Here is an 18,460-nt window from a genome sequence, read left to right on the forward strand (position 1 = left end):
TACCGCATTACTGCCTGATGAACGTTACTGTGAAGTCGTTCATTCTGGTGTCTGTTAACGCCATGCTCTTTCAGTTTAACTTCGTTCAGTAGGATGCCAGATTTCTATAAAGCCTTCCAGGCGAAAACCCACCTAAAACACACCGTAAACCGGCCTTAATATGTAGCGGAGAAAAACACCCAATCTGGCAACGCCAGACTCTCTTGTTCAAAGTCGTTCATCAAAATGAACAAATCTTTTTTCGAGTCATTTCGTTCATTTAAGGGGCTTTAAATGTTACTATTAACTGGCAAATTCCCCGAACACATCAACCTACGCGATCTTGATCATATTCTGAATTAAGAAATCATTATAATGCAGTCAAAAGTCCGTTTTTGCAGTCCATTTACAGGGAACATAAATAATTACTTCACCTCCAGTCTTTCGTTTATTTGTCTAGTGACAGACGCAATAGCATACAATAGCTGCATTAGCAGTTAGATGGTGTTTGTTACACACAGTAGAGCAATAAAAACACAGTCTTACCGCTTCAATTGCAGGGAATTTTGTTGGAATGGCGCTTTTCCCGAGCTTCGATGCCAACTTCGCCTGATATTGCCCCAAATTTGTGAAGAATTTCGGCGTACAATGTTTAGCACAAACACGTAACGATAAGCCAGTGGAAGGGTTGAAGGAACCGCGTCATTAAAAATGAATTTAATCCACTGGTCTCTGATAGCTAGGTTCGTTCTTGGTAGAGAAAACACATTTACATGTTGATTCTGGCAGTCAACCACAGAGCAACTCACGTGTGCACTACTCCAACGTCTTTCGCGACTGAATATGAGGGGGAGAGGGGAAGGGGCGAGCTTCCTGCTGCGGTGTCCATATATGGTATATCCTGCCCCGTCTTGATGTCAAGACGGGGAAGAAATCAAAATCTCGTATTTGAGTGCGCGTGCACGTGGGCTATTTTACAAACCCTGAGGTAAACAAACGCTTCACTTTTAAATATCGGCTTCCCGGCCAGTGTATAATCGTTAGGCAATCATAACATACATTGATTCTCGTGGAAAAGTGAAAATTGTGGGTCATGACTCCTTTAACAGCTTAAGTAATTTGTGGATTAATGCTTATTGGAGACGTGAACCGTTTCAAACGATTCAGTTCGATTTGGTGAACTGGTTCTAGAAGATATGGTTACATCAAGTGATTAGTTTGCGAACCGGATATCTCTACACTGTAGCTCACAACAGACCCGGAAGAGAAGACAATGCTGAATAAACTTGTAGTTTTTGCTATTTTTGGACCAAAATGTATTTTCAATGCTTCAAAAAATTCTAACGGACCCTCTGATTTCACATGGACCACTTTGATGATGTTTTTCTTACCTTTCTGGACATGGATAGTATCCCGTACACACACTTTCAATGGAGGGACAGAAAGCTAAATCTAAAATATCTTAAACTGTGTTTTCCGAAGATGAATGGAGGTCTTACAGGTTTGGAACGACATGAGGGTGAGTCATTAATGACATAATTTTTCTTTATGGGTGAACTAACCCTTTAAGCAAATTATGGATTTGTATGAAGCTATCATAGAGTTTGACTGGATTCACGACCTTTGACATTATTAGTAAAATATATGATAAGCCAAAAGATTCTCACTCCCATTTTATAACATATAGTCACTGTTTCCATCATTATGGAGCCCCGCACATGACACGCAGGAAAAAATATATGGCTAAATCCTGTGCACGATTTACTAATTCGTTCCCTCAATGTACTAAAACGTGCAAACGATTACTATAGCGTTCCCTCGATTTACTATTGCGTTCATGTGCGGGGCTCCGTACATCTACATTACATTTACATTTATTCATTTAGCAGACACTTTTATCCAAAGCGACTTACAAATGAGGACAGTGGAAGCAATCAAAAACAACAAAAAGAGCAATGATATATAAGTGCTATAACAAGTCTCAGTTAGCTTAACACAGTACATGTAGCAAGGGCTTTTAAATAATATAATAAATAAAAAGAAAACAGATAGAATAGAAAAAGAATAGAGCAAGCTAGTGTTAGAGGTATATTATATATATATATATATATATATATATATATATATATATATATATATATATATATATATATCAGATTGAGTTGGGCAGGTCATTCTGTCTGAAGTAATAAATTTAGGTAAATGGGTGCAGAGCCAGTGGTAGTTTTGTAGGCAAACATCAATGCCTTGAATTTTATGCAAGCAGCTATTGACAGCCAGTGCAAATTGATAAACAGAGGTGTGATGTGTATTCTTTTGGCTCATTAAAAATTAATCTTGCTGCCACGTTCTGGATTAATTGTAAAGGTTGGATAGAACCGAATAGAAGACCTGCCAAGAGAGCATTGCAATCGACAGAACAAGAGCTTGAACAAGGAGTTGTGCAGCATGTTCCGAAAGAAAGGGCCTGATCTTCTTGATGTTGAATAAAGCAAATCTGAAGGATCAGACAGTTTTAGCAATGTGGTCTGAGAAAGTCAGCTGATCATCAATTATAACTCCAAGGCTTCTGGCTGTTTTTGAAGGAGTTATGGTTGATGTGCCTAACTTGATGGTCAAATTGTGATGAAACAATGGGTTTGCTGGAATCACAAGCAGTTCTGTCTTGGCAAGGTTGAGTTGAAGGTGATGGTCCATCATCCAGCAAGAAATGTCTGTTAGACAAGCTGAGATGCAAGTGGCTACTGTCGGATCATCAGGATGGAATGAGAGGTAGAGTTGAGTGTCATCAGCATAGCAGTGGTATGAAAAGCCATATTTCTGAATGACAGAACCTAATGATGCCATTTAGACAGAGAAGAGAAGTGGTCCAAGAACTGAGCCCTGAGGCACCCCAGTAGTTAGATGTTGTGACTTGGATCCAAGATACTTTTAAGGACCTATATGATAGTCAAAACCACTGAAGTGTGTCAGAAGCAGCAGACAGATCAAGCAAGATAAGTACTGAAGATTTGGATTCCGCTCTTGCCAGTCTTAGGGCTTCAACAACTGAGAGCAAGGCAGTCTCAGTTGAATGTCCACTTTTGAAGACAGATTGGTTGCTGTCAAGAAGGTTGTTCTGTGTGAGAAATGCAGAGACTTGGTTGAACACAGCTCGTTCAAGTGTTTTTGCAATGAAAGGAAGAAGAGAAACTGGTCTGTAGTTCTCTAAAAGAGATCTAACACAACGCTCAAATTACAAACACATTCAAAACAGGCTGATTGAGAAATGTATATATATATATATATATATATATACATATATATGTATATATACACACATTTACAAATACATGCAAAGAATTAAATACACCTGGATCTGATGCATAAGGAAAACAACTGAAAGTAATTGGATTCCCTGCATGTTGAAAAATTACACTAACTGGTACCTAGTGTGGTAAAAAGTGACACCAAGGGCCAAAGTGACACTAAAGTGATAAGTTAGGAGTGAGAATGTGTTAGATAAGCATTTTGTTCTCCCTTTTAAAAATGCTTACCTCAGCCTCAGTGAGGGAGTCACAGGTGCAGCCGTGGGGGTCCCGTAAGGAGCTGCTAATAGGGGTGCACGTCGATGGTGCCGAGCGCTCTGCTGGGTACACTGGCTGGTGAGGTGAGCTCTTCAGAAGATGGTTTAAACTGCCATGGGTGCCGTTATTTGGGGCAGGAGGAATACCCAGCAAATCTAAAGAGAGAGAAAGAGAGAGAGAGAGAGAGAGAGAGAGAGAGAGAGAGAGAGAGAGAGAGAGAGAGAGAGAGAGAGAGAGAGAGAGAGAGAGAGGAAAAACAGATTTTTTTTTAACCAAAATTTAACAAAATTTCAATACAGTGGTAAAATTGTTACTGGTACAGGAGGCCAAGAACAGTCTTTATAAAGTAGCAGATGCTAAGCTAGACTTTAAAGGGAAAGTCCACCCAAAATTGAAAATCATCATTTACTCATCAAATAGTTACGGTTCCCATTGACTTTCATTGTATGGATAAGAAATAAAAATATAATAGAATTCAATGGGAACGGTTTGGTTATCAACATTCTTTAAAAAAATATATTTTGTGTTCAGCAGAAGGAAGAAAGTCATGAACAAATTACATCAGGGTAAGTAAATGATGGCAGAAATTTCATTTTTAGGTGAAACGTCACACTATATGACTCTAATGTTAAATGTGTGAGAATAGGAAACCTAGTTAAACATCCTGGTGACAGGTATTATCCGTGGTCCTAAACACCAACTCAGGATGCTTATATATAACTAAATCATTGGTTCTCAGTTCCAGTCCTTGCGTGCCACCGCTCTCTATATTTAGTCTCTCCACAGGGGGTGGCTAGAACCACTGCCCCTCTGCCCTTATCGGCTAAGGTGCCCATCTCACCAATCCCCCTCAGAGGCAGACAGTAGTGAAGTATTTTTACTGCTAAAGGCAGTTCAACATTGAAAACAGGAATACAAAGCTCCAGCAACCAGCAGGTAAATCATCATATAGAATATTTAGCAGTTTATCACACTTTCATTAACTTGTAATTAAGTATATTTGCCATTATAATCACTTGTTTTGATACTAGCAATCTATAACACATCATATTTAAATAAAACCATATTAATAGTAGGTCTATAATTAGATTAAAAAGTAGTATAAATGTTCTAAATTAGTTGTTTATTAGTATATAATATAGATTTATGCTGTAAAATATTAAATTAAATGTCTAATACTTATAGGGGAGAGTGGGGTAAGATTAGTCATTTTTTTTACTAATGCGGTCCTCAAGATAATGGAAAATGATGCCGAAGTACAATGAAAGTGTCTCCTATCCTATCCAAATGAAAGTATTTATATCATTTTAAATGATCAGAATGTATCTACAGTATAAAAAAAGTGTTCTAAAATATGGCTTCTTATAAAAATAATTTCCCATGGCTCAGTTTGGCCCAGGTTTGGGGTAAGTTGACCCGAGTTGAGTCAGTGGGTAAGACGCACCATCTGTGTGTAAAATGACCATCTGACTGAATCTGATTCAAACTCATGTGAAATAAATAATTTAAAAGCTAATTTAATAATTTCCTTTTACAGATAGCAATATTTTTTTTTTCTTGAAGTGAATTTAAACAACATAAAACCAACCAAGTGAAGTTTAAATTTCAATATTGAATTGTTTGCTTCTGACACAATATGTTGAACACCAAAGTTGTAGCCTTCCTAAAAACAGACTAAACAGAGAGTTAATTTCCACAATTGACTATATGTGGAAAGATATTTGTATTTATTTATTTGTGTTTGTTTTCATAGAAATATCTGGCAACACTTCCAGGATTTAAACTGATATTAATCAAAAGAGCCGGGGTAACACATATAACACAGTACAGGATAACACATATAGTAAGGCAAACACAAAAAATAAATACAAATAAAAATAAAAACACACACATCATGATATTATCTGTAAGAAACGCTATCAACACTATCAAAACAGTAGCATGTAATACTTGTGCAGGGATCTGTAGAACAAGTACAGTATGTTACATCTATGCTATTTCATATTGTAGTTAAATTTTGTAAGTCGTTTTTGTAAATTTTTGAAAGTCGTGCCAACAACATTATTAAGGGCACTAGACAAAGTTATCATCTATATAGCAACGATTATTAATGAAAACTATAACAGTAATAGGCCTATGTATTGCTGAATTAATAATAAACAACTGATCCAATCATATACCCCAACCTAAAGTATTGGTGCAAATGCAATGTGATGTAATTTAACAGTGCTTATTCCTCCAAAATAGAGAAAACATCTTTCACAAACATCTACATCTAAAGTGTTTAGTGTATATAATGAGTGGGGTTATTATAGCACAATTCCCACCCAGACCACACTCATTTTCAAACCCTGGCTATTCAAATTCCCACAATGTGTTTCTCCTTTTCACAGTCTGTCATAAATGATGGGTGGTTACAAAATACATCTTCACATGACAGTAAAAATGTATGGTTGCCAGGATGCAGCGGGTGGGTCAAGTTACCCACTGGCTCAACTTACCCCACTCTCCCCTAACTTGCATTGAAGATGAGGCAGAAGCAGGCTCAGAGAGTGAGGGAGAGCCCACTCTTATCAAAACATATACAACAAAGTCAATTATTACAGAGTGTGCTTCTCTTTTAATTGAATATTTGTAACAACTGGATAATTTGTATTAACAAGCTCCCACTCTCCTTGGGCCACTGCCCCTCAATATATGTGTGCATGGCCTGCTCTCTTATTTAACACACTTGATTCAGATCATCAGCTCATTAGAAGTGAGCTCCATGCATGAACTGTGCTCCGTACCTACACACTGTTCTTTGTTCCCTTTAGTAAGCAAAATACATTTTAGTTTGCTGCACTTCAGAACATTCATTCACAGATTTGCACTGCCTGCAGTGTCTTATTAGAGTTATTACAGTGTGAAGTGTGACATAATATCCCTCTGTAAATAAATACATGTCTCGCACACTTTAATGCCCTTTAAATGGAACATATAAAAGCTTCTTTCGAATTGGAATCATGTTGGAATATCCTGTGATCTTTACTTCGCTGGGCACTTACGGTCAAATAGAACAAACATTTGAAGTGATAAGAGAAACATACAAAACGTGCAGAGAGGTGGTACGTGAGAACTAGAAATAAGAAGCACTGAAGTGAAGAGAAAAGCTGAGTGGGTGAGAAAACCAGACCTTAGGTAACAATGCAACCCATCCTGAACACCTCTCCAATCAAGCACTCTCACCATTCACACCTCCTGCATCCCCCCTCTCCCCCACACCTGCAATACAGATCAGCGAGGATGCGGTGCGCCAGGTCTTCCGGAAGCAGAAAAGGAAAAAATCACCAGGCCCAGATTGTGTTACACCAGCCTGTCTGAAATCCTGTGCTGACCAGCTGGCCCCCATCTTCACAAAGATCTTTAACAGATCGCTGGAGCTGTGCGAAGTCCCTTCATGCTTCAAACGCTCCACCATCATCCCCATCCCCAAGAAACCCAAAATTACAGGACTAAATGACTACAGGCCTGTGGCTTTAACATCCGTAGTCATGAAGTCATTTGAAAAACTGGTGCTGGCCCATCTGAAGGACATCACTGGACCCTTGCTGGATCCTCTTCAGTTTGCCTACAGAGCAAACAGGTCTGTGGACGATGCAGTAAACATTGGACTGCATTATGTTCTGCAACACCTAGACAGACCGAGGACCTATGTGAGGATCCTGTTTGTGGACTTCAGCTCGGCTTTTAACACGATCATGCCAAACCTCCTCCTGCCCAAACTAACTCAGCTCTCCGTGCCCACCTCCGTCCGTCAGTGGATCAACAGCTTCCTGACAGACAGGCAGCTGATAGTGAGGCTGGGACAATACACATCCAGCACCCGTACAATCAGCACCGGAGCTCCCCAGGGCTGCGTTCTCTCCCCACTGCTCTTCTCCCTATACACTAATGACTGCACATCTAAGGACCCCTCTGTCAAGCTCCTGAAGTTTGCAGATGACACCACACTCATCGGCCTCATTTAGGATAGTGACGAGTCTGCTTACAGACAGGAGGTTAAAGAGCTTCGAAGTGGGTCATTATGTCCTTGGAAGTGATTGTGGCTGACGCTGGTGACAGAAAACAAGACTCTCATAGTTCTGCGCAATTTCCCACATGACTCTCTTGGATTTAAACCAGTATGAGCTCCAGAACTCACATTCGTATATGAGGACTGACCAGTTGGCATTAGTATGTTGCTAAATTTAGACACTTTGATGAAACTTTCAAAAAGTGATGAAGTATATCATCACAATCGTTATAACTAAATCGCTTCATACTCTGTTCCAAATCAAAGATGAAAAGGAATCAAACTGTTACTTTGTATTTTGTACTTTGTTTTGTATTGAATGAGCACTTGTAGTGTACTTCAAATCTTAAAACTACATAAAAAAAAACTATACTTACAAATTCAATATTAAAGAAATAAACGTTCACTTTAAGGGGACCTATTATGCAAAATTCACTTTCACATGTTGCTTGGACATAAATGTGTGTTGGCAGTGTGTGTACACAACCACCCTATAATGATAAAAATCCACCTTCCCCTTTTTTTTAATCCCGTAAGTAAAAAGCAGTTTCTCACAACTATCTGTTTTCAGTATTGCTGCTAATGTGACGTCACATTAGCCACATGCCCCGCCCACGAAAGTTGACAGACAGTGCCGTTTATAGATAGAACTGCCCTGAGTGAGTTCACAGTGAGTTGAACACAGTCCGCCAGAGCTGCACTGACGAGAATGTCTCCCAAAGCGCTTTAGGTGTTCTGTAGCTGGATGTATGATTCCACATACAGTAGCTCTCCACTTACTCCTGAAATCTGAGCCGCTGAAGACGAGGTGGATTAATTTTGATTTTGAAGAAGATGCTCAACTCTACCGAAATTTGTTTATGTCTGCGCAAATCATTTACATCAGACTGCTTTGTGAATGAGGCTCAGTATAAAGCAGTTTTTGCACAAAAGTTTCTCGTGATCCAATAAACCACTATAATGAAAATCACTCAATGCTCATAGGCATGGTCCAAAATGGGTAGCGCCAAATTGCCTTTCTGAAAAACCTTCTTGGCATTCTGTAAGGCTAATTTTGCTAAAGCTACCATTGTAGCTACGTGCTACCAGAATGATCGTAAATATGGAACTGGGAGTTAAAATTGCATATGAAAGCAATGTGAAGTCGACCGCTGGAATTAGTTGAGCTCATAATCACAAGTGGGGCTTATAAAGTTTGTAATAGATGAGCGATGGCACCATGAGTTATTTTTTATCGTGCCGTGCTCACATCTGTGTAATTTACAAAATGCATTTATTTATGCACAGTATAATCAGATGACTGACTTTTAATCAAAGTGCTTTTTCTGTAAAGATAACAGGCTTATGCTAATAGAGGAGTGTTTATTCGTAAAGGTAGCACCGGTATTGCAGGAGCTTGAGCTCTTGAAGCTCCGCCCTCTTCCCCCAGAGCACCAGCCATTTGCATTTAAAGGGGAAGACATGAAAATGATTTTGGATCATACCCTAAAAGTGGCAATTTTAACTGGCTATAAAAATTACCTGTAAAATATTTTGAGTTGAAACTTCACATACACACTCTGGGAACATCAGAGACTTATCTTACATCTGGTGAAAAGGGGCATAACTCGTCCCCTTTAAGGGCCCTATCATACACTGGCACAATGCGACGCAAGGCGCCAAAGTGTGCTCATGGGCATGCTGGTCTAAAAAAGAGGTGTGTTCAGGTGCATAGAGCAACTCAAACCTGCTTGGTCTAATTTTTTTTTGTTATTTAAAGAGCGCGTTGGTAGAAAATGCTCCTCTGGGTGGGTTCACAGTGCGCGTTGACTTTGCTTATTACAGACAGAGATGTGCATTACACAAACATGCCAAATATTAAAAACAAAAGGATTACAGTGTAAATGAATGTTATTGTGTAGGCTACATAAATAGAAAAATTTTATGATGGATCGTCATTGCATGTATTAGAATTATGCTACCTATTTGCAATTCAGCCTATTACTATTTATAATGATTAATGAAATTGGCTAATTACTTGAACAATCGTGCCAATATACACACATATATATTGACTCATCGTGCAGAGATTTGGTGGATTCTTGCTTGTCCTGTAGATGATCTGCTTGAGCGCTTTAACTTTGTGCACGAGCAGATCGGTTTCTTCGCTTGAGAAGCGTTCAGCTTTTCTGCCAACAAATGCCACCTTGTAAATAGCGATCCGCCATGGCGCGAGCACATCACACTCTTAAAGTGAATTTTTTCACTTTATTGAACATTACACCCATTACTCATTAAGAGAATAGGGACAACCCATTACAAAAATGCACCCCAGAGCACAGACTGTTTTTCCATCGTTAAAATAGCAAAAGTGGATTTGGTCACGCCCACGCTTTACACTTTGCGTTTAAATTTAAATTAAAAAATTTAAATTGATGCATTTAGCAGACGCTTTTATCCAAAGCGACTTACAGATCATTAGACTTAAGCGATCGTTTAGATCGTTAAAATAGTGCCCTAAGTGTTCTGAAAGAGAGTACAATTTTATGACTGTTTTTCTTGAATATCAATTGAAATGTAGTAAGTTAATATATTTTAAATGTACTATTTGCAACTTTATCTTTACAAATGTATAATTTTAAATATATTTACACAGAAGTTTCGATAGAAATTACATTAAAGTATATTTTAGTTTTGTCACGGTTGGTAAACCGTGATCTCAGGGTTTTTCACTTTGTAGGTGAAGTCTGTGTGTTACGCGTCAACACTGATTAGTTTGTGGGCATCTCCATTAATTGTCATCAGCAACAGCTGTCACTCATTACTCATCCCTATATATTGGCTTGTCTAGCGTCTTGTGTTTGTGAGAGCGTTGTTTCATGTTTGTGACCTATGCTTTGCTTTCTTGTGTGTTTCTGCGTTGGATGTCCGTGTCTCCCCGGAACCCCGTCCACTCTACGCAACCCACCACCAAGCAAAACCACTTACCTTCGGCTCGCTTCCCCGCAGTTCCTGTGTCAATCTCTTCTGCTGCCAACTCACCTCCGCCTTCCGGATTCGTCACTCATCGCCACCATCCTGGACTGTGCATTCCTCCCAGAGTCATTTGTGTTTCAGTATTGTCTTGTATCATTGTCTTCATTAAATTGTATTAACCTCGCACTTGCTTCCTGCCACTCCTTCACCCAGTCGTTACAGAACGCTCTCACCCAACATGGAAGCAGCGAGCACCACTTTACTTTCTGAATTCATTCATCACAGCGTCAACCGTATGGATCAGCAGCAGGAGAGCATCATGAACACCGGACGCGTGATCCAAGCACTGGTGACAGGTGTCCGAGCTCACCCAGCAGATCCATCAACTCACCTCTCCCACTGCGCGCACTGCCTGCGCCACCCGTTCCCCGGGAGATCTCCCAGGACCACTTCCGGCCAGAGCCACGACTTCCGGCGCCAGAGAGCTACTCCGGTGAGCCTAACTTTTGCAAGACTTTCCTTAACAAATGTTCCATGCATTTTGCATTGCAGCCCCGCACCTTCGCGACAGAGGAGTCCAAGGTTGCGTTTGCTCTTACCCTTCTCTCTGGCAGGGCCGCCTTATGGGGGACGGCGGTGTGGGAGAATCAACATCCATGTTGCGCCTCGTTCCACGCCCTCTTCGAAGAGATGAAACGGGTGTTCGATCGAGCCGCTGCCAGCAGGGAGGCTGCTCACCAGCTCTCAGACCTCCGACAAGGGAAATCATCGGTGGCGGGCTATTCCATTCAGTTCCGCACCCTGGCGGCCGCTTGCCAGTGGAACGAGGCGGCGCAGTGGGATCGATTCCTGCATGGGCTGGCCGACCGTGTTCAGAAGGAGATCTACCTCCTCGAGCTTCCCCCAACGCTCAACGGCCTAATCAACCTAGAACTCCGGGTGGACGCTCGGATTAACCGCCTGGGTAGAGTCAGTCCTACACGCCATTACGTCTCTCCGGAAAGGGGCCGCTCGAGTCGAGAGAACATGGTCGGTCCCGTCTACGATCACGAACCCATGCAGGTGGGTAGAGCTCGGCTTTCCCGGAGGGAGAGAGAGCGGCGGAGGTCCCAAGGACTATGTTCATATTGCGGTGGCTCGGAGCATTCCATCCATTCATGCCCGGTAAAAGAGCCAGCCCGGTAGTAAGTTTGAGGCTACTATCGGGTGGGATCTCCGCCGGGAAGTCCTCAACTACATCTTTGACTCTCCTTCCTGTGAAACTGCGGTGAGAGAACCACACTCACAACTGTCACGCCCTTCTGGACTCTGGGGCCGAAGGTAATTTCATTGTCTCTCTCCTTGCACGTCACTTGAACCTTCCTGTCCTTCCTGTGTCTCATCCAATCCATGTCACCGCACTCAATGGCCAGGAACTGCCACACGTCACCCACTACACTGAATCCATAACTCTGCTCACCTCAGGCAACCACAGTGAAACCATATCCTTTTACCTCATGGACTCCCCTGTAGCTCCCATTGTTTTAGGTCACCCCTGGTTAATCAAACATAATCCACGAGTGGATTGGGGTTCCAACACAGTCACCTTGTAGAGTGAAAGTTTTCATGAGTCTTGTCTGGTTTCTGCTTGTCCTGTGGTGCCTGTTTCTGTCTTTCAGAAGGAGACCATGGTGTTATCAAACGTGCCCGCAGAGTACTTGGACCTGAAGGAGGTGTTCAGTAAGTCCTGTGCTGCTTCTCTTCCTCCTCATCGTCCCTATGACTGTGCTATAGATTTAGTTCCAGGTAAGTCTCTGCCTAAAGGCAAGCTTTACTCTCTTTCTATTCCGGAGAGGGAGGTCATGGAGAAACATATTTCTGATTCCTTGCCATCGAGGTTCATCCGCCCTTCCTCTTCTCCAGCGGGGGCGGGATTCTTTTTTGTGGGTAAGAAAGATGGTTCTCTGCGACCTTGTATTGACAACCGAGAGCTGAACAACATCATGATAAAGAACACCTATCCGTTACCATTGAAGTCTTTAGCTTTCGAGAGGTTACAGGGAGCATCCGTATTCACAAAATTATAATTACGTAACGCTTATCATTTGGTCCGCATCAGGAAGGGGGATGAATGGGAAAATGGCCTTTAATACTCCTAGAGGGCACTTTGAATATTTGGTGATGCCGTTCGGGCTCTCCAACTCGCCAGGGGTTTTCCAAGCACTCGTTAATGACGTGTTGAGAGACATGGTAGATCAGTTTATATATGTTTACCTGGATGACATATTGATTTTTTCTTCATCTCTCCAGGAACATTTGCAACACGTCAGACGAGTGCTCCAGAGATTAGTTGAGAATGGGCTTTTTGTCAAGGCGGAGAAATGCGTATTCCATGCACAGTCTGTTCCCTTCCTAGGGTATATCGTCTCGTCCGAGGGAATACGTATGGATCCTGACAAAGTTAAGGCTGTGATAGATTGGCCATCTCCAGATTCCCGTAAGGCCTACAGCGGTTTCTGGGGTTCGCCAATTTTTATCTACGTTTTATTCGTAATTTCAGCGAACTAGTCTCACCTCTGACGGCCTTGACCTCCCCCAGTACTCCGTTCAGGTGGTCGGATGCAGCCGAAACTGCATTTACCAACCTCAAGAGCCGCTTCGTTTTGGCTCCTATCCTTGTAGCCCTTGATCCCACACGGCAGTTCGTGGTGGAGGTCAACGCATCAGAGGTGGGGGTAGGAGCAGTTCTTTCCCAACTTGCTGCCTCGGACGATAAGATGCATCCATGCGCGTTTTTCTCACATCGTTTATCTCCTGCTGAACGCAATTATGACATTGGTAACAGAGAATCGTTGGCTGTCAAATTAGCTTTAGAGGAGTGGCGTCACTGGTTGGAGGGGTCAGGGGTACCTTTCATTGTTTGGACCGATCACAAAAATTTTGAGTACATTAGAACTGCCAAAAGACTCAATTCCAGGCAGGCTCGGTGGGCACTTTTTTCAGTCGTTTTTATTTTACTCTGTCATACAGCCTGGGTTCCAAAAATGTCAAACCCGATTCTTTGTCACATCTTTTTGATCCTTCCGCCCTCCCGGTGACTCCCGAGTGTATTTTACCTGAGAAAATAGTCGTCTCAGCACTCGTATGGGAGGTCGAATCAAAGGTCAAGACGGCCTTAGAAGGGGTAATGCCTCCGCCCCGGTTGCCCACCATTTATTTGTGCCGGAGGAGGTCCGAAGTTATTCAGTGGGGTCACTGCTCTAACGTTGCTTGTGATCCAGGGATAAGCCGAACCAAGGGTTTAGTTAAACAACGATTCTGGTGGCCACTTATGGCTCGCGACATCCACGATTTTGTTTTGCTTGCTCAGTTTGCGCCAGTGGTAAGTCATCTAACCTGCCTCCAGATGGGCTTCTTCAACCGCTGTCTGTCCCTTCGAGACCCTGGTCACATATCGCACTAGATTTTGTTACCGCCCTCCCGCCCTCTAATGGCATGACGGTCGTTTTGTACGTAGTGGACCGGTTCTCGAAGGCGGCACATTTCATTCCCTTGCCCAAATTACCTACAGCCAAGGAGACAGCGGTCACTGTCCTAGATCACGTCTTTCAGTTACATGGCCTCCTGGTAGACGTGGTTTATGACAGGGGATCCCAATTAATATCCAAATTTTGAAAATAATTTTGTAAGTTGTTAGGAGTGACGGTTAGCCTGTCTTCGGGTTATCATCCCCAGAGTAACGGGCAGTCTGAGCAAGCCAACCAAGATTTAGAGAGAACGTTGCGATGTTTAGTCTACAAGAATCCTTCTTCCTAGAGCCAACAACTCTCTATGGTGGAGTACGCTCACAATTCATTACCAGTGTCAGCCACGGGCCTCTCTCCGTTTCAGTGCAGCTTAGGTTACCAGCCACCAGTTTTTCCTAGTCTGGAATCTGAAGTCGCGGTCCCGTCCGCTCACGCATTTGTCCAGAGGTGCCACCGCACCTGGACCAGAGCCCGCGAGACTCTGCTAACTAAGGCCAAGGCTGATCGCCACCGGTCAAAGCCTCCCATTTACGTCGTGGGTCAAAAAGTGTGGCTTTCTACTAACAATATTCCTCTCTGTTCCGTTTCTAACAAATTAGCCCCCAAATTTATTGGCCCGTGTATTGTCACCAAGATCATTAGTCCGGTGACAGTCCGCCTCAAATTACCTCCAGCGTACAGGAGAATACATCCCGCTTTCCATGTGTCCAAAATTAAACCCGTGTTTTATTCACGTATTAATCCGCCTACCCTGGTTCCCCCGCCGCCGCGTCTCGTAGATGGGGAACCGACTTATTCAGTGAATCGTATTCTGGACTCGAGACGGAGGGGACGAGGATTCCAGTACTTGGTGGACTGGGAAGGTTACGGTCCGGAGGAGGGACATACTGGATCACTCCCTTATTGATGATTACAATCAGCAGGTAGGCCCTTCTGGGATCTCCAGGAGGCGCTCTTAGAGGGGGGTGAAGTCTGTGTGTTACGCGTCAGCACTGATTAGTTTGTGGGCGTCTCCGTTAATTGTTATCACCAACAGCTGTCACTCATTACTCATCCCTGTATATTGGCTTGTCTAGCGTCTTGTGTTTTGTGAGAGCGTTGTTTCATGTTTGTGACCTATGCTTTGTTTTCTTGTGTGTTTCTGCGTTGGATGTCCATGTCTCCCCGGAACCCCGTCCACTCTACGCAACCCACCACCATGCAACACCACTTACCTTCGGCTCGCTTCCCCGCAGTTCCTGTGTCACCCTCTCCTGCTGCCAACTCACCTCCACCTTCCGGATTCGTCACTCATCCCCACCATCCTGGACTGTGCATTCCTCCCAGCGTCATTTGTGTTTCAGTATTGTCTTGTATCATTGTCTTCATTAAATTGTATTAACCTCGCACTTGCTTCCTGCCACTCCTTCAACCAGTCGTTACAAGTTTACCATAATTGCTTGTCATTACATTCACTACACCTTAACTATTTTTCAAAAGTAATCACGAAATAATATATTCTACTTTACCTGCTTTTTTGAGCCACTTATTTAATCATATAAATAAGATATAAATATACATTTAATATACTATAAATATAATACAATTTTAACAATAAAACCCATTTTAACAATAAAATACATCTGTCCGAAAACATTACATTCAGTTCTCATTTATTCTTTTAATATGTATTATTTAATAACTACTTTTTTTTCTTTTTTTTGTGAAGTATGCTAAAGTGTTATTTTTCACAAGAGCTTGCAAATGCACAAAGTCCTAAGAACTTCAATACTTGTTATTGAACTGGGATGTCAAACTGGGTTTAGTACTGAACTGGGATGTGATTTATATGATTAACTGAACTGGGATATGATTAAAGAGACTCCTTTAACACTTTCATGATACCTCTCAGAAAATGAATCTTACCACATAGGAGGTTGTAGACTTCAATGTTCTCGAAGGGAGGCACAGTCATCTTAGAATTGATACCTGGTCCATATCCAATAAAAATGGCCTGCAAACAGTTACATTTAATTCATGAAATCACACTTAAAACAAACTTTTAGTTTACACTTGGCATCTGCTAAATATTTTAAACATTTGGTTGTCTTTTTGTTTGCAAAGGTTGTGTTTCAGTTGTTGAAAACAGTTTGATAAAGTGTTACTGTCTAATATTTCATGAAAAAAAAAACAAAGCTGCTTCTGAGAAAAGGTTATTTGTTTGCAGATGCCACTTAACATTTTCTTATCTAATGTGGTGAAAATAAAACATTTTTAAATGTGGCTTTAGTGTCCAAGTACTATTTGGGGCCCCTGAATATGTCAACATAACACCCACGATATAGCTCCAAAAACTCAGACCACAGTTAAAAATAACTAAAAGCACTTATTAAGACTTAGAGTCACAGAGAGACACACATTCTATTCGCCTTCGGCTGAAACACGGAACAATTGAGTAGTAGAAACTAGATTGATCTAATTTCCTTGACACAGAGTCTTAAGAATGATCATCCTAGCAGGGGATTTCACTTCATTTGAATGGCCTGAAGTAAAGCTCTTGCCATAATAACCATCCCTGTGGTTGTGACTTGAGCAATTTATCAACTAGTTAGACCGTTGCCTCATAAGAGTTCCTGTAAGATGTTTTTGTAAAGCCTACCAGATGCATTAGACATTCCTAGTCAACCACACAGACCAGGGGCACAGATGGCTGAAAACACGCACGCATGCACACACACATACACACACACACACACACACACACACACACACACACACACACACACACACACACACGTCACAGACATAAACAAGATTATGTCAAAGGTCCAACATGTGGGTTGAGTGTGTTTAAAACTGCAATCTGAATACCTTCCAGTTTGAAGAGGAATAGTGCCAATCTGGCACCGAGAAGTTACATTCAATGGACGAGAGTTAATTTTAAAAGCAAGATGTTTTTATTTATTTTTTTATCCGTTTTTGTGGAAAAGCCCTGTAGATGATAATCCCCTTCATGGAAATGTATTAAGAATTAAGCATAATCCTCATTGAAATGCTTGTCTCCTAAACCTCAGAAGCATAGACACCAGTAAATATTTATTTCTTCAGTTTCTGCTCGAGGCTCTATAACCGATTTAAGAACTATTTTATCTAGATTTAGGGGATAATGGTTAATTTTGTGATTGAGAGTTTAAGTGGATGGTGTGGAAGGGAAGCTGAAACAGAAGAAAACGCTGGAGCAGCCATGAGTAACAATGGAGAACTGATGTTTGCCAACATTTCTTCTACAAAAAATTTTTTTTTTTTTTTTACGCGAAGTAATAAATAATTAAATAAATTAATAAAAAGTGACAGTGATAAACGCTTGTGTTTTACCCAAAGTTGAACTTTCTTAAACTTTTGGCACCAAGACAAAAACACTGAATGCCCAGCGTGAAATACACCCTCAGCGCCTCGTCATGCTCCTGGTGCTTTATGCTTTCATTGAAATCATTTGAAGATAAAAAAATGCTAGCCTTGGGGAAAAAAAATTATAGTACAATTTTGTGATTAACGTTTGTTTCTTAACACACTTAAATACACTTAAAAAGGGCACTTTGTAATAATGCAAAATTAAAAGTGTTACTTTAAAGTATATTTGAAATCATTATGTGTTAGGAAGGCATTTGAACCGCACATTGTGAAACACTGGGTGAAGACAATCTCTTTGTCATATTAGACTTTGGTATTCTAAAACATCAGTATTGAGATGAGGGTGCTTTCCAACCTGCATGTTCATGAAGACGTTATCTGAACCATGGAAGCCCCCACTGCAGTATTTAACTTCACTCGATTTGCTGTCGGTCAAAGTGGGAGAAAAATACTGTGAAAATGCCAGTTTGAGTGCTGATTTAAAAAATAAATAATAATAATAAAATCTTCAAATGCCTTAAATCATAGAGATAAAAACATACAGAGGTTAAACTAATTTCATTAAGTCATTAATGCCTTAAGGGTATATATATATATATATATATATATATATATATATATATATACAACCCGAATTCCGGAAAAGTTGGGACGTTTTATAAATTTTAATAAAATGAAAACTAAAGGAATTTCAAATCACATGAGCCAATATTTTATTCACAATAGAACATAGATAACGTAGCAAATGTTTAAACTGAGAAATTTTACACTTTTATCCACTTAATTAGCTCATTTAAAATTTAATGCCTGCTACAGGTCTCAAAAAAGTTGGCACGGGGGCAACAAATGGCTAAAAAAGCAAGCAGTTTTGAAAAGATTCAGCTGGGAGAACATCTAGTGATTAATTAAGTTAATTGATATCAGGTCTGTAACATGATAAGCTATAAAAGCTTTGTCTTAGAGAAGCAGAGTCTCTCAGAAGTAAAGATGGGCATAGGCTCTCCAATCTG

At 41.1% G+C, this 18,460-nt stretch overlaps 1 protein-coding gene across 1 annotated transcript in view; it reads right to left on the reverse strand.

Moving 5' to 3' along the window:
• LOC132092710 (ectonucleotide pyrophosphatase/phosphodiesterase family member 1-like) overlaps window positions 1-18,460 on the reverse strand; it is an 80,596-nt gene that overhangs the window by 18,629 nt on the left and 43,507 nt on the right. Inside the window, exons 16-18 of the mRNA XM_059499064.1 lie at window positions 17,806-17,875; window positions 15,966-16,053; window positions 3,516-3,700 (exon numbers count right to left, since the gene is read on the reverse strand). Of these exons, the coding sequence (XP_059355047.1) occupies window positions 3,516-3,700; window positions 15,966-16,053; window positions 17,806-17,875 (343 nt within the window). The remainder of the gene's footprint in view (window positions 1-3,515; window positions 3,701-15,965; window positions 16,054-17,805; window positions 17,876-18,460) is intronic.

The sequence above is a fragment of the Carassius carassius genome, chromosome 18, assembly GCF_963082965.1.
Source record: "Carassius carassius chromosome 18, fCarCar2.1, whole genome shotgun sequence".
Classification (NCBI taxonomy): domain Eukaryota; kingdom Metazoa; phylum Chordata; class Actinopteri; order Cypriniformes; family Cyprinidae; genus Carassius; species Carassius carassius.